Source organism: Nerophis lumbriciformis, linkage group LG02 (genome assembly GCF_033978685.3).
Source record: "Nerophis lumbriciformis linkage group LG02, RoL_Nlum_v2.1, whole genome shotgun sequence".
In the NCBI taxonomy this organism is placed as follows: Eukaryota; Metazoa; Chordata; class Actinopteri; order Syngnathiformes; family Syngnathidae; genus Nerophis; species Nerophis lumbriciformis.
In genome coordinates, this window is record NC_084549.2 from 13,750,417 (window position 1) to 13,777,470 (window position 27,054).

A 27,054-nucleotide genomic window follows, 5' to 3' on the forward strand; every position below is an offset into this window, starting at 1 on the left:
AATGGTCAAAGCAATTGACATTGAAAAAATGTTGTCAAATAGCATGTTGTTTCAACTAGCATTTGTGTCATAAAATAATGTTTGGAAAATGACCAAATTTCAATGATCAAATATTTGACATTGAAAAAACGTTGTCAAATAGCATGTTGTTTCAACGTTGCATTTGTGTCGTAAAATATTGTTTGGAAAATGACAAAAATTCAATGGTCAAATCAATTGACATTGAAAAAACGTTGTCAAATAGCATGTTGTTTCAACAGTGCATTTGTGTCCTAAAATAATGTTTGGAAAATGACCAAATTTCAATGATCAAATATTTGACATTGAAAAAACGTTGTCAAATAGCATGTTGTTTCAACGGTACATTTGTGTCATAAAATATTGTTTGGAAAATTACTAAATTTCAATGGTCAAAGCAATTGACATTGAAAAAATGTTGTCAAATATGTTGTTTCAACTAGCATTGGTGTCGTAAAATATTGTTTGGAAAATGACCAAATTTCAATGGTCAAATCAATTCACATTGAAAAAATGTCAAATTGAATGTTGTTTCAACGTTGAATTTGTGTCATAAAATATTGTTTGGGAAATGACCAAATTTCAATGGTCAAATCAATTGACATTGAGAAAACGTTGTCAAATAGCATGTTGTGTCAACGTTGCATTTGTGTCATAAAATATTGTTTGGAAAATGACCAAATTTCAATGGTCAAATCAACATCAGAACCCAACATTGATTAAATGTTGTCAAAAAGCATGTTGTTTCAACGTTGTATTTGTGTTGTAGAATATTGGTCGGTAAATTACCAAATTTCAATGGTCAAATCAATTGACATTGAAAAAACGTTGTCAAATAGCATGTTGTTTCAACGTTGCATTTGTGTCCTAAAATATTGTTTGGAAAATTACTAAATTTCAATGGTCAAAGCAATTGACATTGAAAAAATGTTGTCAAATAGCATGTTGTTTCAACTAGCATTTGTGTCATAAAATAATGTTTGGAAAATGACCAAATTTCAATGATCAAATATTTGACATTGAAAAAACGTTGTCAAATAGCATGTTGTTTCAACGTTGCATTTGTGTCGTAAAATATTGTTTGGAAAATGACAAAAATTCAATGGTCAAATCAATTGACATTGAAAAAACGTTGTCAAATAGCATGTTGTTTCAACAGTGCATTTGTGTCCTAAAATAATGTTTGGAAAATGACCAAATTTCAATGATCAAATATTTGACATTGAAAAAACGTTGTCAAATAGCATGTTGTTTCAACGGTACATTTGTGTCATAAAATATTGTTTGGAAAATTACTAAATTTCAATGGTCAAAGCAATTGACATTGAAAAAATGTTGTCAAATATGTTGTTTCAACTAGCATTGGTGTCGTAAAATATTGTTTGGAAAATGACCAAATTTCAATGGTCAAATCAATTCACATTGAAAAAATGTCAAATTGAATGTTGTTTCAACGTTGAATTTGTGTCATAAAATATTGTTTGGGAAATGACCAAATTTCAATGGTCAAATCAATTGACATTGAGAAAACGTTGTCAAATAGCATGTTGTGTCAACGTTGCATTTGTGTCATAAAATATTGTTTGGAAAATGACCAAATTTCAATGGTCAAATCAACATCAGAACCCAACATTGATTAAATGTTGTCAAAAAGCATGTTGTTTCAACGTTGTATTTGTGTTGTAGAATATTGGTCGGTAAATTACCAAATTTCAATGGTCAAATCAATTGACATTGAAAAAACGTTGTCAAATAGCATGTTGTTTCAACGTTGCATTTGTGTCCTAAAATATTGTTTGGAAAATTACTAAATTTCAATGGTCAAAGCAATTGACATTAAAAAAATGTTGTCAAATATCATGTTGTTTCAACTAGCATTTGTGTCATAAAATAATGTTTGGAAAATGACCAAATTTCAATGATCAAATATTTGACATTGAAAAAACGTTGTCAAATAGCATGTTGTTTCAACGTTGCATTTGTGTCGTAAAATATTGTTTGGAAAATGACCAAATTTCAATGGTCAAATCAATTCACATTGAAAAAATGTCAAATTGAATGTTGTTTCAACGTTGAATTTGTGTCATAAAATATTGTTTTGGAAATGACCAAATTTCAATGGTCAAATCAATTGACATTGAGAAAACATTGTCAAATAGCATATTGTTTCAACGTTGCATTTGTGTCATAAAATATTGTTTGGAAAATGACCAAATTTCAATGGTCAAATCAACATCAGAACCCAACTTTGATTAAATATCGTCAAAAAGTATGTTGTTTCAACGACGTATTTGTGTAGTAGAATATTGGTTGGGAAAGTACCACAATTCAATGGTCAAATCAATTGACATTGAAAAAACGTTGTCAAATAGTATGTTGTTTCAACGTTGCATTTGTGTTGTAAAATATTGTTTGGGAAATTACCAAATTTCAATGGTCACATCAACGTCAGAACCCAACTTTGATTAAACGTCGTCAAAAAGCATGTTGATGTTGAATTTCCCAACGTCAGCCATACGTTGGCAGCCAAATTAGAAGCCTGTGTGTACAAAAATACGTCACTTAAACAGGATACAAGCACTGAATCAGATTTGGGCTGCAGTGTAAAATAAATCCAGCCTGAGAGAAACTCCACAATTGAGGTGCATACTGATTTATAGCCGTGTCTCTTTTCCACCATGAGGTCAGCGGAAAGATCAGCACACGGTGAGCAGATCAGCAGAGGAAGCAGCTGGCCTCTGAAAAAGCCACCCAAAGACAACAGACGAACAACAAGCTTTGTGGACACGTTCACCTAGGACACGGCCCTAAGGTGCTTCCTGATCGCTGCTCAGTGCCATTGTGGATGTCAGCAAGTGGAAAAAAACAGGAAATAGACAGGTGCTAACTGCTGGATGGAAGCATCCAGAATTCATTGATTTACCTATTGCTGAGTTTAGATCTTCTTTGTGTTGTCCAAGCACTGAAGTGGACTTTGCAAAAATAACCAAATAAATTCCCATGAAACTTAGAGAAGGATTTGTACACGTTTCAAACCATTCAGTTTAGTGCATCAAGATAAAATTGGCATTTACAAAACCCAAAACCAGTGAAGTTGGCTCGTTGTGTGAATCGTAAATAGAAACAGAATACAATCATTTGAAAATCCTTTTCAACTTATATTCTGTAAAGACTGTAAAGACAAGATATTTAATGTTCAAACTGAGAAACTTAATTGGCATTTTCTTGCTGAAATAAGCAGGGGCGTCCATGATAACGTTGCTTGGATGGCTCTAAAACCTGTATGTACCTTTCAGCATTAATGGTGCCTTCACATATGTGTAAATTACCCATGCCTTAGGCACTAATACACCCCCATACCATCACAGATGCTGGCTTTTTAACTTTGCACCTATAACAATACGGATGGTTCTTTCCCTCTTTGGTCCGGAGGACACGACAACGTCCACAGTTTCCAAAAACAATTTGAAATGTGGACTTGTCAGACCACTGAACACTTTTCCACTTTGCATCAGTCCATCTTAGATGAGCTCGGGCCCAACAACCGGCGGTGTTTCTGGGTGTTGTTGATAAATGGCTTTGGCTTTGCATAGTAGAGTTTTAACTTGCACTTACAGATGTAGTGACCAACTGTAGTTACTGACAGTGGTTTTTTTAAGTGTTCCTGAGCCCATGTGGTGATATCCTTTACACACTGATGTCGCTTTTTGATGCAGTACCGCCTGAGGGATCGAAGGTCCGTAATATCATCGCTTACGTGCAGTGATTTCTCCAGATTATCTGAACCTTTTGATGATATTACGTAGAGGAATTTATTTTCTCTTTTTGTCATGAGGGATCCCATCACCAGAATCTAAAATGGTACGGTTTACTTCAAATTTATCCGGGCAGCAAATATTCCACATGATTCATTATAAAACTTCACCATTTTTCCTAGCAGGCACGTGCAGCAATGCAGACCTGCACAATTTCTCTGGCCATCTCACATATTTTGCACAGCCACTTGTTGCTAGGCAGATTAGTCAAGCAAAAATTATTTGTTACCCCATCGTCTAATGCAGCCCTTTGAGACGCTCGTGATTTAGGGCTATATAAGTAAACATTGATTGATTGATTGATTGATTGATTGATTGATTGATTTATTGAATTCACTGTTTCCTTGGCAACTTTGACATTGATCGGAGAAAAGACGGGGTGAGTCAAAAACTGATTTTCAAGGTAAAAACTGATTTTCAAGGTAAAAACTGATTTTCAAGATAAAAGTTGATTTTCAAGACAAAAAATTATTTTCAAGGTAAAAAATTATTTTCAAGGTAAAAACTGATTTTCAAGGTAAAAGTTGATTTTCAAGGGAAAAGTTGATTTTCAAGACAAAAATGATTTTCAAGGTAAAAAAATGATTTTCAAGGTAAAAAATTATTTTCGAGGTAAAAGTTGATTTTCAAGGTAAAAGTTGATTTTCAAGGTAAAAGTTGATTTTCAAGACAAAAAATTATTTTCAAGACAAAAAATTATTTTCAAGGTAAAAACTGATTTTCAAGGTAAAAGTAGATTTTCAAGGTAAAAACTGATTTTCAAGGTAAAAGTAGATTTTCAAGACAAAAAATTATTTTCAAGGTAAAAACTGATTTTCAAAGAAAAAGTAGATTTTCAAGGTAAAAGTTGATTTTCAAAATAAAATATGATTTTCAAGGTAAAAGTTGATTTTCAAGGTAAAAATTGATTTTCAAGGTAAAAGTTGATTTTCAAGACAAAAAATTATTTTCAAGACAAAAAATTATTTTCAAGGTAAAAACTGATTTTCAAGGTAAAAGTAGATTTTCAAGACAAAAAAATTATTTTCAAGGTAAAAACTGATTTTCAAGGTAAAAGTAGATTTTCAAGACAAAAAATTATTTTCAAGGTAAAAACTGATTTTCAAAGAAAAAGTAGATGTTCAAGGTAAAAGTTGATTTTCAAAATAAAATATGATTTTCAAGGTAAAAGTTGATTTTCAAGGTAAAAGTTGATTTTCAAGACAAAAAATTATTTTCAAGACAAAAAATTATTTTCAAGGTAAAAACTGATTTTCAAGGTAAAAGTAGATTTTCAAGACAAAAAATGATTTTCAAGGTAAAAACTGATTTTCAAAGAAAAAGTAGATTTTCAAGGTAAAAGTTGATTTTCAAGACAAAATATGATTTTCAAGGTAAAAGTTGATTTTCAAGGTAAAAACTGATTTTCAAAGAAAAAGTAGATTTTCAAGGTAAAAGTTGATTTTCAAGACAAAATATGATTTTCAAGGTAAAAGTAGATTTTCAAGGTAAAAGTGGATTTTCAAGACAAAAAATGATTTTCAAGGTAAAAAAATGATGTTAAAATGTGTTATTTAAACAACAAACATGTAAGTACACATGAACACACACAAAGGTACCAAAAACTCGTACCATGGATTACCGGCATCGATTCCCAGGCACCAGGAATTTGTAGCGTAATGGTTCAAATACCGGTACCTTAAATTGACCTGATATTAAATATTTTATTGAAGTCATTTGTATTTTTGCTTTTTATCCTATTAGTTATACAAGATTTTATTTAGTTGTATTTATTATTTATTTATTTACTGTATATTCATTTTATTATATTTATTCATTTTATTGAAATCTTTCTATTAATCTTCATGTGTCTTACTTGTATTTTATTCTTTATCTCTACTCATGGTTCTTGCTATTTTACAAGTTTTATTATCTTTATTTTCCAACGTTCCTCAGATGAGCCATCTGCCTCAGGGGTTATCGGCCGTGCTTGTGGGGGCGCTTTTGTGTCAGTGTCCTGTTGGCCGTGGCCTGATGACCTCCTGGTGCAGATAGCTCCTGTGATAGTGTTTACTCACACGTCTCCTCTGTACTCAGCAATTTTTCCATATAGTTGCATATGTGTGTATGTTGTCTGTTTGTGTTTGGTATCTGTGTCTGTGCGTACGTATGTGATAATGGGGGATCTGCTGGGTCAAAAGTATACATACAGCAATGTTAATATTTGCTTACATGTCCCTTGGCAAGTTTCATTGCAATAAGGCGCTTTTGGTAGCCATCCACAAGCTTCTGCTTGAATTTTTGACCACTCCTCTTGACAAAATTGATGCAGTTCAGCTAAATGTGTTGGTTTTCTGACATGGACTTGTTTCTTCAGCATTGTCCACACGTTTAAGTCGGGACTTTGGGGAAGGCCATTCTAAAACCTTAATTCTAGCCTGACTTAGCCATTCCATTACTACTTTTGACGTGTGTTTGGGGTCATTGTCCTGTTGGAACACCCAACTGCGCCCAAGACCCAACCTCCGGGCTGATTATTTTAGGTTGTCCTGAAGAATTTTTAGGTAAACCTCCTTTTTCATTGTCCCATTTAAAGCACCAGTTCCATTGGCAGCAAAACAGGCCCTCAGCATAGTACTACCACCACCATGCTTAACGGTAGGTATGGTGTTCCTAGGTGTTTCCTCCTCCAAATATTTTGCTGGGTATTGTGGCCAAACAGCTCCATTTTTGTTTCATCTGACATCACATGGACAAAGATAAGACCTTCTGGAGGAAAGCTCTGTTCCAACTGTAAAAGGTCAACATTGCGGAGGCCTGGCAGCGCCGCGTTGTGCTCTCTCTACTCTGCATTCCTGCTCCCCGCAGATCGATCTGATGCTTATCTGTCAAGGTGGTGAGTAATTGTTACCATCTCCAAAGACGGCAGCAAACGGAAAAAACAACCTGTGCTGACATTCCAGAGATATTCCTCCCAAGTGCATTGCATGTTCGTGGAAAAAATGTTTCGTTTGGAGAAGAAGAAAAAAAAAAGTACACAAGTTCCCTGTCACACAGCAGCTTAGCGGCTCTAATTGCACATATTTAGGAAAGATTTCCGCGCTTTGCAGGTGAGCGACGTGCAACATGTCGCTGAAATTCGTCAGGCATGCGGGTGGTAACGTGGCCTTCCTGACCTCGGTAAAATGCAGGTTTCATGTCCTTTCATGCCCCTTACTGCATGAGTGTCTAATTTCTGGCATGAAAAGTAAACAGGTATGCACAGTGAGCAGTAAAACGGCAACGACGGAAGACGTGTTGACTAAAGCATCGTGCTCCAGCCAACACCTCAGTCACTCCAAGTGCTCTCCAGGGTGGCGCTCCAATGCCAAGCATAATAATGTCCACCGCTTTTATGGCTAATTAGTCCATTTTTTGATGGACAAGCTCGGTTTGCTGGGAGAAAATGACCTCAGCGCTGCTGGAAATAAGTCGGTATGCACAAAAAGGACTCGTGGACATCTTGCCCCCCCATGGTGGAAAACACACCGAGTGTGTGTTCAGTGGGTGGGCGAGGGGGTGGAAATGGAAAGCATCATTAAGCACTTTGTTTTTAGTCTTATAGACGAAGGTGCCAATTTCTATCACGTGTCGCTATACAAACTTTGTGAGGTTCCAAATGAGTTGCATCGAGCTAAGACTGTATAAGTAGTGCTGGTGATTTAATTTATTATAATCACTAATAAACGTGTTTATTTTTTAATCTCGCCTAAAAATTGCGGCGAAAAGTAGGGATGTCCGATAATGGCTTTTTTGCCGATATCCGATATTCCGATATTGTCCAACTCTTAATTACCGATACCGATATATACAGTCGTGGAATTAACACATTATTATGCCTAATTCTGTTGTGATGCCCCGCTGGATGCATTAAACAATGTAACAAGGTTTCGCAAAATAAATCAACTCAAGTTATGGGAAAAAATGCCAACATGGCACTGCCATATTTATTATTGAAGTCACAAAGTGCTTTTTTTTTTTTTAACATGCCTCAAAACAGCAACTTGGAATTTGGGACATGCTCTCCCTGAGAGAGCATGAGGAGGTTGAGGTGGGCGGGGTTGGGAGGGTCAGGGGATGTATATTGTAGCGTTCCGGAAAAGTTAGTGCTGCAAGGGGTTCTGGGTATTTGTTCTGTTGTGTTACGGTGCGGATGTTCTCCCGAAATGTGTTTGTCATTCTTGTTTGGTGTGGGTTCACAGTGTGGCGCATATTTGTAACAGTTTTAAAGTTGTTTATACGGCCACCCTCAGTGTGACCTGTATGGCTGTTGACCAAGTATGCTTGCATTCACTTGTGTGTGTGAAAAGCCGTAGATATTATGTGATTGGGCCGGCACGCAAAGGCAGTGCATTTAAGGTTTATTGGCGCTCTGTACGTCTCCCTACGTCCGTGTACACAGCGGCGTTTTTAAAAGTCATAAATGTTACTTTTTGAAACCGATACCAATCATTTTGACACCAATACCGATAATATCCGATATTACATTTTAAAGCATTTATCGGCCAATAATATCGTCAGTCCGATATTATCGGACATCTCTAGCGAAAAGCCTTCAACTTAAGGTATTTTTTAATAAAGTGTATTACGTTATCATGGCACATCAAAAGATTGACCCATCTTAAAACCCATTTTTACTCACTGGCTTCTAACCCAGAATGAGACTCTGAACTGTTTAAATTGTTTTTAACTTTTTAACTGAATTTCATCGAACAAATTGCTCTTAAGATCGTTTTCATCTGCTCTTTTTATGTGCATATATATTTATTTGACCTCTGTTTTAAATGATATTGTGGAGGGGGGGCGTGGCCTGCGGGCCTGCCGTGGAACGAGGTGTGCAAGGACCGGCCTCGAAGACAGCGACAGGTGAGTCGATGGCCCAGGTGGGCCTTGTTATCTAATCACCTGTCGCCTTTATTAGCAGCAGCCGGGACGAGACACGTTGTTGGAGTTGGAGTGGGAAACAGAGAGAGAGAGAGAGAGACACGGACTCTGAAAAGAAAGACATTTTGCCGGAAAGCAAAAGCCGAGCAATCTTTATGCAAATAAAACAGTGTTGTACCCAGAAATTCGGGCTCTCGTGGCAGTGTGTGGTGGTCCGAAGAACCCACGAGAGGGCAACCTCTACAGATATATTTCAATATATCCTTTGCTTGTATTTCTCAGCTTGTTGTGTGTTTACTGGTTTGTGGTGTACAGCCCTTTGTTTTTCAACTGTGGTTGTTTTTAAAGGGCTTTATAAATAAAGTTGGTATGGTATAACATAAAAAGTGTCTTTAGAAAGTAATTTAATGTTGTCTGCCACAAAAGTGTGGTGTAAACCTAATTAACATTTAAAAACTGCACTTGAACAGTGGTTGAAAACTAATCAGACATGCACGCACAATTAGACTATTTATATTTTTTTTTGTTTGTTGTTTGTTTTATTTTGTTGTCCATGGTCTGTGCTTATAGTATGCTTGTAATGTGTAATGTCTTGTGATTTATGTATTCTTTTGAAAGGGACAAGCGGTAGAAAATGGATGGATGGATGAACCTGTTGAATGTTTACTGTATTAACCTGCCTTAGGACAACGGATGAAAATGAGCTGTTGTGCTAACTCTGGCATATTTACATTGTTACTCTATGTTGATGAATATGCAATGTCCTAATTCAAATAAATAAATACATACATAAATAAATGAATAAATAAATAAATAAACAAACACACAATTAATTGATTAACATGGACTCTGACTTAAACAAGTTGAAAAACTTATTCGGGTGTTACCATTTAGTGGTCAATAATATGGAATATGTACTGTACTGTGCAATCTACTAATAAAAGTTTCAATCAATCAATCAATCAAAACAAACTCAAGAACTGAAGTTTATACATTTTTACAATTTAAACATTTTTGAGGGAGTATTTGCAATGAATTTCTGCCCTTTATCGGGATTATTGTCATGACCGTGCCTTCAGGTCATGTCTTCTTTTGTGTTGGTTATAGTTTTTCCGAGCTTTAGTGTTTATTTATGTTGCCATTGCTTCTATTCCTTCCTTGTTTACTTTCCCGTTGCTAGGAGCGCTGAGCTTTACACACCTGCTTCTGTTTATTGGTTAGTGTCCCCACCTGCTGCTATCACTAATCACGTTCCCTTTATATAACCGTTCACTCGGCGCAGGTCCATTGTTCGTCCATGACGACAATTACGTTCGAAACGCAGAACTCGCACTGTGCTAAGGGGCCCTGATTTGCATGAATAAAGCGCATGTAAAGTGTCAATTCGTGAATGACTGGGCACTTCATTTAAAATTTTACCGTAAACGTATTCCATTTCTGGTAAATGGGTCCCTGTGGGTCTCGTGGCGCACAGTGTTAAGGTTTGTTTTGCAAAGTAGAAGGTGCTGGATTCAAATTCCGGACCAAGATGAGGCAACAATGTCTGTAAGTTTATTTTTTAATGATTTTACAATTGTTATTTTACACACAAAAAAATATTTTTCCCATGAATTTGTTTTAGTGAAAAATATGCATTACATTAAAATCAAGTTTGATTAAAAAAAAAGTATAAGAAAAATGGTGTGTAAACATTTAGTCTGCAATTATTGGTGCAGTAGTTTTCAAACTTTTATTATTATTTTTTACCAAGTACCACATCAGAAAAAAACTTGGCTTTCCAAGTACCACCTTAACGACCAACATTAAAAATACAGTACCATAGTAGGCCTTAATATTAATTAAAAACAAGGCAGAGTTGTATTTAACAAGTATATGTAATATTTTTTATTCAAAAGAGGAAAAAAATCAAGTGATTCTTTGGCCTACCACTAGATGGAGCCACAGTTTGAGAATCACTATAGATTAGTGGATATAATCGACAATGTCCATCTATATAAAAATTAATCGACAAAAAATTGTCATTGTCAGCGAGTCGCTGAATAAAATTTGAATTGATATTCCGCCAGGAATGTTTATGTTTACACTTTTATTCCTTTAGATAAATAATCCCAGCTAAATTACAGTACTGAAAAAATACTTTGAGCACTGGCATCTTGCACTTTTAAATATGTTGATTTATTTTTCACTGTGATTATTTACTTGGTGTAATAAAGTCTAACGGTTCACTTCTCAGTAATTTATGTTTCTTTTGTTATGATTGAATTTACTATAATGGGTTCTAAAAATTTGGTAAAAATCAATTTGCGGACTTAATGTCAAACTCAATCGTGTACAGCAGATCATAAGCAATAATCGCTGACTTGTCAACTATTAAAATAATCGTTAGTTGCAGCCCAAGTAAACATGTGGACTGCACTTCTTAAAAACTGTCTAGTTTTTGTAACGTTTTGGCATGGTGTGGCGTTTGCGATTCCATAAGATGCGGAGGACCTCAGGCAGCCTACAGGTAAGATGAGTTTTAATACCAATACCAAAGGCAAAATATGAAACTTTGATACTAGCATAAACAGACATAAACTTACGGCATAGCGTGAAGCCAAAACAAACAGTCGCGTAGAGTGAACAAGAATCCCGCGTGAAAGACAGGTAAAAGAGAGGGCGTGATTAGTGGCGGCAGCAGGTGGAAACACTAAGGTAAGGTCAAAGAAGGAGAAAAGGATCTCTGAGGACAGAACAGAACACTAAACTAAGGAGAATATTAACAAAAACAAAATTTAGATACTAGCATAAACAGACAAACATTTAAAAACAAACAGTCGCGTAGAACGAACAAGAATCCCGCAAGATCTGGCGATTAGTGGCGGCAGCAGGTTGAAACACTAATCAATAAATGGAAACTGGCGTGTCTACTCAGTGCACCTACAACATGAAAGGTAAAATAAGGAGGAAAGGATCTCTGAGGACAGAACAGAACACTAAACTAAGGAGAATAATAACAAACACAAAACAAGACATGACCGAAGGTGACAGGTCGTGCCAGTTTTAACAAGACAGTCTATAAACAGATCAATAGAATAGTTGAATAATAGAAAAGTTGGTTTTGCGTAATAGGGGCCCCTTGGGTCCCAATAATCAATTCCTACTGTTTCATAATAACATCAGATAAGCTGTTGGTGTTAAATGACACTACTTAAATATTTGTGCTTGTTTTGACTTAAAGGCCACCAAGCACAGTATGAGTATGAAAATCAATTTGTGGACTTAATGTCAAACTCAATCGTGTACAGCAGATCATAAGCAATAATAGCTGACTGGTCAACTATTAAAACAATCGTTAGACAATCGTGAGACAGGTAAAAGAGAGGGCGTGATTAGTGGCGGCAGCAGGTGGAAACACTAATCAATAAATAGAAACTGGCGTGTCTACTCAGTGCACCTAGAACATGAAAGGTAAAATAAGGAGGAAATGATCTCTGAGGACAGAACAGAACACTAAAGTAAGGAGAATAATAACAAACACAAAACAAGACATGACCAAAGGTGAAAGGTCGTGCCAGTTTTAACAAGACAGTCAATAGAATAGTTGAATAATAGAAAAGTTGGTTTTGCGTAATAGGGGCCCCTTGGGTCCCAATAATCAATTCCTACTGTTTCATAATAACATCAGATAAGCTGTTGGTGTTGAATGACACTACTTAAATATCTGTGCTTGTTTTGACTTAAAGACCACCAACCACAGTATGAGTATGAAAATCAATTTGTGGACTTAATGTCAAACTCAATCGTGTACAGCAGATCATAAGCAATAATAGCTGACTGGTCAACTATCAAAACAATCGTTAGACAATCGTGAGACAGGTAAAAGAGAGGGCGTGATTAGTGGCGGCAGCAGGTGGAAACACTAATCAATAAATAGAAACTGGCGTGTCTACTCAGTGCACTTAGAACAAGAAAGAAAAGTTGGTTTTGCGTAATAGGGTCCCAATTAGGGATGTCCGATAATGGCTTTTTGCCGATATCCAATATTCCGATATTGTCCAACTTTTTAATTACCAATACCGATATCAACCCATACCGATATCAACCGATATATACAGTCGTGGAATTAACACATTATTATGCCTAATTTGGACAACCAGGTATAGTGAAGATAAGGTACTTTTTAAAAATATTAATAAAATAAAATAAGATAAATAAATTAAAAACATTTTCTTGAATAAAAAAGAAAGTAAAACAATTTAAAAACAGTTACAGAGAAACTAGTAATTAATGAAAATTAGTAACTGTTAAAGGTTAGTACTATTAGTGGACCAGCAGCACGCACAATCATGTGTGCTTACGGACTGTATCCCCTGCAGACTGTATTGATATATATTGATATATAATGTAGGAACCAGAATATTAATAACAGAAAGAAACAACCCTTTTGTGTGAATGAGTGTGAATAATTGTAAGTGTATCTTGTGTTTTTTATGTTGATTTAATTAAAAAAAAAAAAATTAAAAAAAAAACAAACAAAAAAAAAAAAACGATACCGATAATAAATAAACCGATCCCGATCATTTCCGATATTACACTTTAACGCATTTATCGGACATCTCTAGTCCCAATAATACAGTTATTCATTTTCAATTCCAGCTGTTTCATAATAACATCAGATAAGCTGTTGGTGTTAAATGACACTACTTAAATATTTGTGCTTATTTTGACTCAACGACCACCAACCCCAGTATGAGTATGAAAATCAATTTGCGGACTTAATGTCAAACTCAATCGTGTACAGCAGATCATAAGCAATAATCGCTGACTTGTCAACTATTAAAATATTTGTTAGCAGTGTTGGGACTAACGCGTTACAAAGTTACTGTAACGCCGTTAGTTTCGGCGGTAACTAGTAATCTAACGCGTTATTTTTTATATTCAATAACTTAGTTACCGTTAGTACATGATGCGTTACTGCGTTATTTTACGTTACTTTTTATGTAGTATAAAGTGTGTTTTATCGGAGCGCTGCTGTGTCATCGTTCTGATTCTTCTTGTGTCACAAGCCGGAGAAGAGAGACATGCGCTCTGTGTGGGTGTGTGTGAGTGTGAGTGTGAGTGTGGGGAGGGAGGAGAGGGAGGAGAGGGGGGGCGTGTCTGATCATGGCGGAGCCAGAAGTCGAGTTTGCTAACATGGAGATATTTTCACTACTTTTCTTTCGTCGAGCACAAAGAAAATAACATTTTAGTTCAATGTAAATTGTGCTTTGGATCAAAGATCCCATCTACTGCCCAAAACAGCATTTCAAATCTGCTGAAACAAGCTACAGAAGCAACATGCTTCGACGAAGCTAGTAAAGAGAGATAGAGACTCTGATGCCACTTCACCTCCACCACCACCATTTAAGGATTAACTCTGCCTCTGCTCATCATTCAGCGCTGAAGGTACACACACTCTGTCAATCAATGTTCCCTCTAATTGTTCATGTGTGTGAGCAAACGCAAAAACTCCCTGAGCATTGAGTGGAACCCATGTGAGCAACTTTAGACGTGCACACTGTGGCTACACCAGCAGCACACCTGTCCCAAACCTCACTAAATAACAACTGACATCTCCATCCATCCATCCATTTTCCTACCGCTTGTCCCTTTCGGGGTCGCTGGAGCCAATCTCAGCTGCATTCGGGTGGAAGGCAGTGTACACCCTGGACAAGTCCCCACCTCATCACAGGGCCAACACAGATAGACAGACAACATTCTCTTATTATTATAATCAAATGACAGCAGTCATTTCCATTTCTAATATAAGTGTTTAGGCCCACTTACAATGACAATAGCAACAAATATTGTTTTTCATGAACTGCGCACTTGTATTGTTTGTCTGGGTGGAGGTCCTGCTTTGGAAATAATTTGTACCCCTTTCAGACATTGCATTTAGTTCCCATTAAAACATTCACATGTTGCACAATGAGATGTAAGCAGGGGATCATGTGTACATTCCTGCAACTTCCTGTTTGTAAAAAATATATTTTTATTAGTATTTATTTAATATACTAACAGCATTTAATGATTAATATTTATAAATTAAGATTCCTAATAAATAACACTAGAATAAGCACACATTTGATTGGTAAATCATAGTGTAACGACCTGGAATTACACTTTATGTGTGGTGTTGGAGTTGTCCGACTTTTTGTGTGGCTGTAAACGCATCACTGGCTAAGTGCCATATGTGCATGTGTTGGCGCAAGTAAGAAAGAGCGATATATTGATATAACAAAGTTGCTTTTGGTCTGGTTTGTACTGCAGAAAATGACCACTTTTGCTAGATGTCATTTTTTTTACTAATGTTTTGGTGATGTGTTTATGGCCGACAATAAAGAGTTTTGCTCAGTAAAGTGATGGATGGAATTCATGTCCTCAAAGCGTCTCGACAGACGTTACAATATTTGAACAATGATGACGAAAACGGTTTTCTCTGTCGTGTCCATGTCGTGTCGAAAATTGTTATGCGCTTATTTTTTTATTTGATTTTGTGCATGGCATAGATTTGCCGTGCGCAGAGGACGCTTGAGCAGTGCGCAATTGCACAGGCGCGCTCCTGAGAGGGAACGTTGCTGTCAATTCTCTTATATACTCTTTCATTCTAGACTTCTAGAGTGTTTGATTATCACATCACTCTAAATGTATAGACAATAAAGTTCACAAACATAAAGAGGGATCCTAGTGGGCCAGGCCAATCTTTCCCTATCTCTAAACTAAAACTGGGGAAATGTGTAGAGTGTTCTGGGCTTCAGACATGATTTTGTATCAGAATTACTTGAGGAAGAAAATGCCTGGTTAGACTTTGTGTATGTAGTGTGTGCCTTTCTTGGTTTACATCTATGCTGTTATTATGCTGTTTGTTACTTATGTACGTTATGTTGCAGCTATTTAAAATAGTTTTGTCAATTTGTTCTGGCCAGAAACAAATTGGCCTTTGTAACATATCTTTGTCTTTGTGTGTTGTATGTAGACCACATGGCTTAGCAGAGTTCAGTGATGCAAATGCATGTCAAGTTGATCAACAGATTGTATTATTCTCCAGTGCAATAACAGTACTGAAATGAAGGCTAAAAGGGCATTAATGGGAGCTTTAAAAAAAAAAAAAAAGAAGAAGAAGAAAATAAGTAACTAAATAGTTACTTTTCACAGTAACGCATTACTTTTTGGTGTAAGTAACTGAGTTAGTAACTGAGTTACTTTTGAAATGAAGTAACTAGTAACTCTAACTAGTTACTGCTTTTCAGTAACTAACCCAACACTGTTCGTTAGACAATCGTGAGACAGGTAAAAGAGAGGGCGTGATTAGTGGCGGCAGCAGGTGGAAACACTCATCAATAAATAGAAACTGGCGTGTCTATTCAGTGCACCTAGAATATGAAAGAAAAGTTGGTTTTGCGTAATAGGGTCCCAATAATACAGTTATTCATTTTCAATTCCTACTGTTTCATAATAACATCAGCTTATCTGTTGGTGTTAAATGACTACTTAAATATGTATGCTTGTTTTGACTCAAAGACCACCAAGCCCAGTATGAGTATGAAAATCAATTTGCAGACTTAATGTCAAAGTCATTCGTGTACAGCAGATCATAATCAATAATCGCTGACTTGTCAACTATTAAAACAATCGTTAGACAATCGTGAGACAGGTAAAAGAGAGGGCGTGATTAGTGGCGGCAGCAGGTGGAAACACTCATCAATTAATAGAAACTGGTGTGTCTACTCAGTGCACCTAGAACATGAAAGAAAAGTTGGTTTTGCGTAATAGGGTCCCAATAATACAGTTATTCATTTTCAATTCATACTGTTTCATAATAACATCAGCTTATCTGTTGGTGTTAAATGACTACTTAAATATGTATGCTTGTTTTGACTCAAAGACACCAAGCCCAGTATGAGTATGAAAATCAATTTGCGGACTTAATGTCAAAGTCATTCGTGTACGGCAGATCATAATCAATAATCGCTGACTTGTCAACTATTAAAACAATCGTTATACAATCGTGAGACAGGTAAAAGAGAGGGCGTGATTAGTGGCGGCAGCAGGTGGAAACACTCATCAATTAATAGAAACTGGTGTGTCTACTCAGTGCACCTAGAACATGAAAGAAAAGTTGGTTTTGCGTAATAGGGTCCCAATAATACAGTTATTCATTTTCAATTCCTACTGTTTCATAATAACATCAGCTTATCTGTTGGTGTTAAATGACTACTTAAATATGTATGCTTGTTTTGACTCAAAGACCACCAAGCCCAGTATGAGTATGAAAATCAATTTGCGGACTTAATGTCAAAGTCATTCGTGTACGGCAGATCATAATCAATAATCGCTGACTTGTCAACTATTAAAACAGTCGTTAGACAATCGTGAGACAGGTAAAAGAGAGGGCGTGGTTAGTGGCGGCAGCAGGTGGAAACACTAATCAATAAATAGAAACTGCCGTGTCTACTCAGTGCACCTAGAACATGAAAGAAAAGTTGGTTTTGCGTAATAGGGTCCCAATAATACAGTTATTCATTTTCAATTCCTACTGTTTCATAATAACATCAGATTAGCTGTTGGTGTTAAATGACTACTTAAATATTTATGCTTGTTTTGACTCAAAGACCACCAAGCCCAGTATGAGTAAGAAAAAGCTACAGGTAATCTTCATTAAATTACCTTCCTGTTCATTGAAACACAAACCAGCTCGTGTCATGTCAGCATTTTTCAACTCAAAACATTCTTTTGGCAATTCGGGATCTGGAAAATTGGCCGGACTTTTTGCTTCCGCGGAGCGTTTCGCTGATCTCGCCGTTCTTCGCCACACTTGAGTCACCGAAACAAGCGGGCAGGCAGTCAAAGACGTGACGCTGTTATTACGAGCTGGCCGGCTTTTCTGCGGCCGGCGCACTCGCTGTCACACTTTCATGTTCCCCCCCCCACCCCCCTTTGCCCTCCCTGACTCTGCACTCCGGCTTCCCCCCACACACAGTGGTGAGTGTGCAGGGAAAGAGCTATATTTCATACATTGAGCTTTCCCCCTCCCTTAGTCTAACGTCACAGGAATTCCTTCACTCGCTGTGCAAAACAGCAACATGTGGAATAATGACAAAAAAGGGCAACACAAGTCATTTCCACAGAGCAACCGCCTCGCTATACTTCTCACGTGAACACCACAGAACTGACATCGTAATAAAACCTTGAAATTCAGTAAAAAAAAAAACTTTGCCTCAGGTGTAAAATCAACACTTATTACATCTCGCCGCAAGCCTCAAACACCACACCTCTAGATGGGATTCGCTAACCGCTGAGCACATGTTCTTTCATTCACTTTGTCTTTCTAACTGCTGTTTGAAGGCGGATTGTGTCGACTTGCAACCAACATCTTCTGACATAAGCGCTGATGCAAGCGGTCCTGCAGTCAGTTAACCTTGGAAATGGGGATGCTATTTTCCTGACATCGCATGGACAAGGATAAGACCTTCTGGAGGAAAGTTCTGTGGTCAGATGAAACAAAAATGGAGCTGTTTGGCCACAATACCCATCAATATGTTTGGAGGAGAAAAGGTGAGGGCTTTAATCCCAGGAATACCATGCCTACCGTCAAGCATGGTGGTGGTAGTATTATGCTCTGGGCCTGTTTTGCTACCAATGGAACTGGTGCTTTAAATTGGACAGTTAAAAAGGAGGATTACCTCCAAATTCTTCAGGATGAACCTAAAATCATCAGCCCGAAGGTTGGGTCTTGGGCGCAGTTGGGTGTTCCAACAGGACAATGACCCCAAACACACGTCAAAAGTGGTCAAGGAATGGCTAAATCAGGCTAGAATTAAGGTTTTGGAATGGCCTTTCCAAAGTCCTGACTTAAATGTGTGGACAATGCTGAAGAAACAAGTCCATGTCAGAAAACCAACACATTTAACTGAACTGCACCAATTTTGTCAAGAGGAGTGGTCAAAAACTCAACCAGAAGCTTGTGGATGGCTACCAAAAGCACCTTATTGTAGTGAAACTTGCCAAGGGACATGTAACCAAATATTAACATTGCTGTATGTATACTTTTGACCCAGCACATTTGCTCACATTTTCAGTAGACCCATAATAAATTCATAAAAGAACCAAACTTCATGAATGTTTTTTTGTGACCAACAAGTATGTGCTCCAATCACTCTATCACAAAAAAATAAGAGTTATAGAAATTATTGGAAACTCAAGACAGCCATGATATTATGTTCTTTACAAGTGTATGTAAACTTTTGACCACGACTGTATATATATATATATATATATATATATATATATATATATATATATATATATATATATATATATATATATATATATATATATTAGGGATGTCCAATAATGGCTTTTTGCCGATATCCGATATTCCGATATTGTCCAACTCTTTAATTACCGATATTGATATCAACCGATACCGATATATACAGTCGTGGAATTAACACATTATTATGCCTAATTTGGACAACCAGGTATGGTGAAGATAAGGTACTTTTTTTTTAAATTAATAAAATAAAATAATATAAATAAATTAAAAACATTTTCTTGAATAAAAAAGAAAGTAAAACAATACAAAACAGTTACATAGAAACTAGTAATTAATGACAATTAGTAAAATTAACTGTTAAAGGTTAGTACTATTAGTGGACCAGCAGCACGCACAATCATGTGTGCTTACGGACTGTATCCCTTGCAGACTGTATTGATATATTTTGATATATAATGTAGGAACCAGAATATTAATAACAGAAAGAAACAACCCTTTTGTGTGAATGAGGGAGGGAGGTTTTTTGGGTTGGTGCACTAATTGTAAGTGTATCTTGTGTTTTTATGTTGATTTAATTAAAAAAAAAAACAAAAAAAAAAACGATACCGATAATAAAAAAAACGATACCGATAATTTCCGATATTACATTTTAACGCATTTATCGGCCGATAATTAATATTAATGATAATATTATCGGCACAGGTCGATATTATCGGACATCTCTAATATATATACATATATATATATATATATATATATATATATATATATATATATATATATGTGTGTGTGTACTGTATGTATATATATGTGTGTGTACTGTATGTGTATATATATATATATATATATATATATATATATATATATATATATATATATATATATATATATATATATATATATATATAGATAGATGGATATGCCGGCCCCCAGACACATTTTTTTCTCTAAATGTGGCCCCCCGAGTCAAAATAATTGGGCTAGCAGCTACACTACAGCCAAGCACATTAACACAGGAGCTAGACATATAAAATAAGTGTCCTCAATTGAACAATATTGTGGTCCAAAACAGCACATTTGTCAAAACAAACAAGTATCAAATAATCACAGTTGCATACCACTTCCATACACAAAGTCGACGAGGCGGAAGTTATTAGAAAGTATCCAGTTAAAAAAAAACGTGTATCTATTAGGGTTGTCCCGATACCAATATGTATTTCGATACTTTTTGATACTTTTCTAAATAAAGGGGACCACAAAAATGTCATTTTTGTCTTTATTTTAACAAAAAAAAATCAGTACTTTTTAGAGGCAGTATAGTACCGAATATGATTCATTAGTATCGCGGTACTATACTAGTCTGTAGCATTCAGTCTATTGCGTCATGGGCTTAACTTAATTATTGTGACCACAATAATCACCACTCCACTTCAACTTAAAGAGAGCATAAATCCATTTCAGATGGTTTATAATAAATAGGTTAGTGTTTTTCATACCCACCATCGTTGCGTAATTTCACTTGAACATTCCACACTATAAATTAATAAAAGTCTGTAATATGTTTCATGCTGATATCGTATCGAATCAATATCGTATCGGAAGTGAAAAAGGGACACCCCTGGTGCCTATTATTATTACGTATTGACTCAAATAATAAATAACTCCAGGGGGCGGGGTTGAGGTGGGCGGGGTTGGGGGGCGGGGTTTGGTAGTAGCACGGGGTGTATATTGTAGCGTCCCGGAAGAGTTAGTGCTGCAAGGGGTTCTGGGTATTTGTTCTGTTGTGTTTATGTTGTGTTACGGTGCGGATGTTCTCCCGAAATGTGTTTGTCATTCTTGTTTTGTGTGGATTCACAGTGTGGCGCATATTTGTAACACTGTTAAAGTTGTTTATACGGTCACCCTCAGTGTGACCTGTATGGCTGTTGACCAAGTATGCCTTGCATTCATTTATGTGTGTGTAAAAGCCGCATATATTATGTGACTAGGCCGACACGCTGCTTGTATGGAGGAAAAGTGGACGTGACGACAGGTTGTAGAGGACGCTAAAGGCAGTGCCTTTAAGGCACGCCCCCAATATTGTTGTCCGGGTGGAAATCGGGAGAAATTCGGGAGAATGGTTGCCCCGGGAGATTTTCGGGAGGGGCACTGAAATTCGGGAGTCTCCCGGGAAAATCGGGAGGGTTGGCAAGTATGCACGGCCGCTCTACCCACTACGCCATACCGCCCAAAAGTGGCCCACCTCATCATTTATTGTGGCCTGCTGCATCATTTTATGTGATATGCCGCATTATTTGATGTGACCCACCTCATCATTTATTGTGGCCTGCTGCATCATTTTATGTGATATGCCGTATTATTTTATGTGACCCACCTCATCATTTATTGTGGCCTGCTGCATCATTTTATGTGACCCACCTCATACTGTATTGTGGCCTGCTTCATCATTTTATGTGATATGCCGAATCATTTTAGGTGACCCACCTCATCCTCTATTGTGGCCTGCTGCGTCATTGTAGGTGATATGCCGCCACATCATTTTAGGTGACCACCTCATCATTTATTGTGGCCTGCTGCATCATTTTAGGTGACCCACCTCATCCTCTATAGTGGCCTGCTGCATCATTGTATGTGATATGCCGCCACATCATTTTAGGTGACCCACCTCCTCATTTATTGTGGCCTGCTGCATCATTTTATGTGCCGCATTATTTTACGTGACCCACCATGTCATTAACGTGGTCCACCACATAATTTTAAGTGGCCCACCTCATCATTTATTGTGGCCTGCTGCATCATTTTATGTGATATGCCGCATTATTTTATGTGACCCACCTCATCATTTATTGTGGCCTGCAGCATCATGTTATGTGACCCACCTCATCATTTATTGTGGCCTGCTGCATCATTTTATGTGATATGCCGCATTATTTTATGTGACCCACCTCATCATTTATTATGGCCTTCTGCATCATTTTATGTGACCCACCTCATCCTTTATTGTGACCTGCTGCATCATTGTATGTGATATGCTGCGACATCATTTTAGGTGACCCACCTCATCATTTATCTTGGCGGTTGTAGCCTGCTGAATAATTTTATGTGATATGCCGCTTTATTTTATGTGACCCACTTCATCATTTATTGTGGCCTGCTGCATCATTTTATGTAATATGCCGCATTATTTGATGTGACCCACAATGTCAATTATGTGGCCCACCTCCTCATTCATTGTGGCCTGCTGCATAATTTTATGTGATATGCTGCATTATTTTACGTGACCCACCATGTCATTAATGTGGTCCACCACATAATTTTAATTGGCCCACCTCATCCTTTATTGTGGCCTGCTGCATGATGTTATGTGATATGCCGCATTATTTTACGTGACCCACCATGTCATGTATGTGGCCCACCACATAATTTTAAGTGGCCCACCTCATCATTTATTGTGGCCTGCTGCATCATTCTATATGATATGCCGTCACATAATTTTATGTGACCCACATCATCATTTATCGTGGCCTGCTGCATCATTTTATGTGTTATGCCGCATTATTTTATGTGACCCACCTCGTCATTTATTGTGGCCTGCTGCATCATTTTATGTGACCCACCTCATCCTTTATTGTGGCCTGCTGCATCATTGTATGTGATATGCCGCCACATCATTTTAGGTGACCCACCTCATCATTTATTGTGGCCTGCTGAATCATTTTATGTGATATGCCGCTTTATTTTATGTGACCCACCTCATCATTTATTGTGGCCTGCAGCATCATTTTATGTGACCCACCTCATCATTTATCGTGGCCTGCTGCATCATTTTATGTATCATGCCCCATTATTTTATTTGACCCACATCATCATTATTGTGGCCTGCTGCATCATTGTATGTGATATGCCGAATCATTTTAGGTGACCCACCTCATCCTCTATTGTGGCCTGCTGCATCATTGTATGTGATATGCCACATTATTTTATGTGACCCACCTCATCATTTATTGTGGCCTGCTGCATCATTTTATGTGTTATGCCGCTTATTTTACGTGACCCACCATGTCATTAACGTGGTCCACCACATAATTTTTAGTGGCCCACCTCATAATTTATTGAGGGCTGCTGCATCATTTTATGTGACCCACCTCGTCATTTATTTTGGCCTGCTGAATCATTTTATGTGATATGCCGCAATATTTTATGTGACCCACAATGTCATTTATGTGGCCCCCCACGTAATTTTATGTAGTCCACCATATAATTTTATGTGGCCCACCTCATCATTTATGGTGGCCTGCTGCATCATTTTATGTGTTATGCCACCTTATTTTATGTGACCCACCTTATCATTTATTGTGGCCTGCTGCATGATTTTATGTGACCCACCTCATCCTCTATTGTGGCCTGCTGCATCATTGTATGTGATATGCCGCAATATTTTATGTGACCCACAATGTCATTTATGTGGCCCCCCACGTAATTTTACGTAGTCCACCATATAATTTTATGTGGCCCACCTCATCATTTATGGTGGCCTGCTGCATCATTTTATGTGTTATGCCACCTTATTTTATGTGACCCACCTTATCATTTATGGTGGCCTGCTGCATCATTTTATGTGACCCACCTCATCCTTTATTGTGGCCTGCTGCATCATTGTATGTGATATGCCAGCACATCATTTTAGGTGACCCACCTCATCATTTATGGTGGCCTGCTGAATCATTTTATGCGATATGCCGCATAATTTTAGGTGACCCACCATGTAATTAACGTGGTCCACCACATCATTTTTAGTGGCCCACCTCATAATTTATTGTGGCCTGCTGAATCATTTTATGTGACCCACTTCGTCATTTATTTTGGCCTGCTGAATCATTTTATGTGATATACCGCATTATTTTATGTGACCCACAATGTCATTTACGTGGCCTACCACGTAAATTTACGTAGTCCACCATAAAATTTTATGTGGTCCACCATAAAATTTTATGTGGCCCACCTCATCATTTATGGTGGACTGCTGCATCATTTTATGTGTTATGTTGCATTATTTTATTTGACCCACATCATCATTTATAATGGCCTGCTGCATCATTTTATGTGATATGCCGCATTATTTTATGTGACCCACCTCATCATTTATTGTGGCCTGCTGCATCATTTTATGTGATGTGCCGCATTATTTTATGTGACCCACCATGTCATTAACGTGGTCCACCACATAATATTTAGTGGCCCACCTCATCATTTATTGTGGCCTGCTGCATCATTTTATGTGACCCACCTCATCATTTATTTTGGCCTGCTGCATCATTTTATGTGATATGCCGCATTATTTTATGTGACCCACAATGTCATTTACGTGGCCTACCACGTAATTTTACGTAGTCCACGATCAAATTTATGTGGCCCACCTCATCATTTATTGTGGCCTGCTGCATCATTTTATGTGTTATGTTGCATTATTTTATTTGATCCACCTCATCATTTATTGTGGCCTGCTGCATCATTTTATGTGATGTGCCGCATTATTTTATGTGACCCACCATGTCATTAACGTGGTCCACCACATAATTTTTAGTGGCCCACCTCATCATTTATTGTGGCCTGCTGCATCATTTTATGTGACCCACCTCATCATTTATTTTGGCCTGCTGCATCATTTTATGTGATATGCCGCATTATTTTATGTGACCCACAATGTCATTTACGTGGCCTACCACGTAATTTTACGTAGTCCACGATCAAATTTATGTGGCCCACCTCATCATTTATTGTGGCCTGCTGCATCATTTTATGTGTTATGTTGCATTATTTTATTTGACCCACCTCATCATTTATTGTGGCCTGCTGCATCATTTTATGTGATGTGCCGCATTATTTTATGTGACCCACCTCATCATTTATTGTGGCCTGCTGCATCATTTTATGTGATGTGCCGCATTATTTTATGTGACCCACCATGTCATTAACGTGGTCCACCACATAATTTTTAGTGGGCCTGCACCTTTATTTTATGTGACCCACAATGTCATTTACGTGGCCCCCCACGTAATTTTACGTAGTCCACCATATAATTTTACGTGGCCCACCTCATCATTTATGGTGGCCTGCTGCATCATTTTATGTGTTATGCCGCCTTATTTTATGTGACCCACCTTATCATTTATTGTGGCCTGCTGCATGATTTTATGTAACCCACCTCATCCTCTATTGTGGCCTGCTGCATCATTGTATGTGATATGCCGAATTATTTCATGTGACCCTTCTCTTCATTTATTGTGGCCTGCTGCATCATTTTATGTGACCCACCTCATCCTTTATTGTGGCCTGCTGCATCATTGTATGTGATATGCCAGCACATCATTTTATGTGACCCACCTCATCATTTATTGTGGCCCGCTGAATCATTTTATGTGATATGCCGCATAATTTTAGGTGACCCACCATGTCATTAACGTGGTCCACCACATAATTTTAAGTGGCCCACCTCATCCTTTATTGTGGCCTGCTGCATCATTGTATGTGATATGTGGTATACGCTCCTCAGGCGGAGGGCCTCCACAGCGACCAGTCATTGTTGAGGAGCAGCCAAGAACATCAGCGTGCAAGCGAGCGAGCAAATAGTTTACACAAGACAGCAGCTTGCAACACATCTGGCGTGCACGCAGGCTTTGGCTGACGATGACGACGACTGTCACACAGATGGATGAACATTTCACCTTTCGCAGCTCTGAAGTCATTAACACGTAATTATCAAATACCGACACAGGGATGAGCGCTTTTTACGCGGGCCAAGTGCAACAAGGGCCTGCTGATGATATTCGCCAGATAAGGAGCCCTTCAGGCCAAATACTTTTTAACCATGTCAAGATCTCATCTGCTGTCAGCCATGGAGGATTCCAATCAGCAACTACTTTTTGTATTTTATTTTTATCTGATTTGGCTGCAAATCAGTTTGACAATGTTGCAAGGATTTCGCTGGTTTTTTTTGTTTTTGTGATTGTCGTGGCCTAAAAACTTGAATTTCTTGTACACAACCCCAAGATTGAGAGTGGCAGTCAACATACTGATCCTCTTACCTCTGCAGACGTTCTGTTCATCCGCCGTGTACCCGGGGGCACAGCGGACCATGCGGCTGGATGCGGAGTGCCTGCCCTGGACGCCCGGAAACACCCTGGGGTGCTGAGGTTGGCTGGGCGGGACTGCGGTCACCGGGCGGGCGGGCTCCTGCGCGTGCATGTCCTCCCCCCCCTCCTGACTGGTGAATATGACGGCGCTTTTGGGGAGGCAGAGGTAGCCCCCAAAGTGGTTGATGCACTGCATGCCTCCTTTGCAGGCGTCGTCCAGCAGGACACATTCATCTATGTCTGAAACATGGCAGGGGGAAAGGAGAAAAAAGGGTCAATTTGTGCATCAGACTCTGGAATAAAATGATACAGTAAGATTGTGGATAAATAACTAATGCTCTAAAGCAGTGGTTCTCAACCTTTTTTCAGTGATGTACCCCCTGTGAACATTTTTTTAATTCAAGTACCCCCTAATCAGAGCAGAGCATTTTTGGTTGAAAAAAAGAGATAAACAAGTAAAATACAAATCAAATCAAATCAAATCAACTTTATTTATAAAGCACATTTAAAATTTACCACAGGGGTAGCCAAAGTGCTGTACAATGAGCAGGTTAAAAGATAAAACGAGTACCGAGCAAACACAACACAACACAAACAGAACATGATAAAAAATAAATAATTAAAATAGAATTAATAAAAACATAAAAACATAAAAACAGGATCACAGCAGGTGTATTATGGGGCGCCATTGCAGGATGGATATCACTCAGTGTTAAAAGCCATGGAATAAAAGTATGTTTTTAAGAGAGATTTAAAAACAGGAAGAGAGGAGGCTTGTCTAACACTCAGGGGTAGGTCGTTCCAGAGCTTGGGAGCAGCAACGGCGAAAGCTCTGTCACCTCTAAGCTTCAGCCTTGTGTCAGGGACCGTCAACAGCAGCTGATCGGCT

The 27,054-nt window shown here is 37.8% G+C and overlaps 1 protein-coding gene across 2 annotated transcripts in view; it reads right to left on the reverse strand.

Moving 5' to 3' along the window:
* The window catches only part of efemp1 (EGF containing fibulin extracellular matrix protein 1), an 88,671-nt gene that overhangs the window by 50,813 nt on the left and 10,804 nt on the right, over window positions 1–27,054 (reverse strand). For both annotated transcript variants that reach the window (XM_061941957.1, XM_061941382.1), the window contains exon 4: window positions 26,118–26,405. In XM_061941957.1, the coding sequence (XP_061797941.1) occupies window positions 26,118–26,405 (288 nt within the window). The remainder of the gene's footprint in view (window positions 1–26,117; window positions 26,406–27,054) is intronic.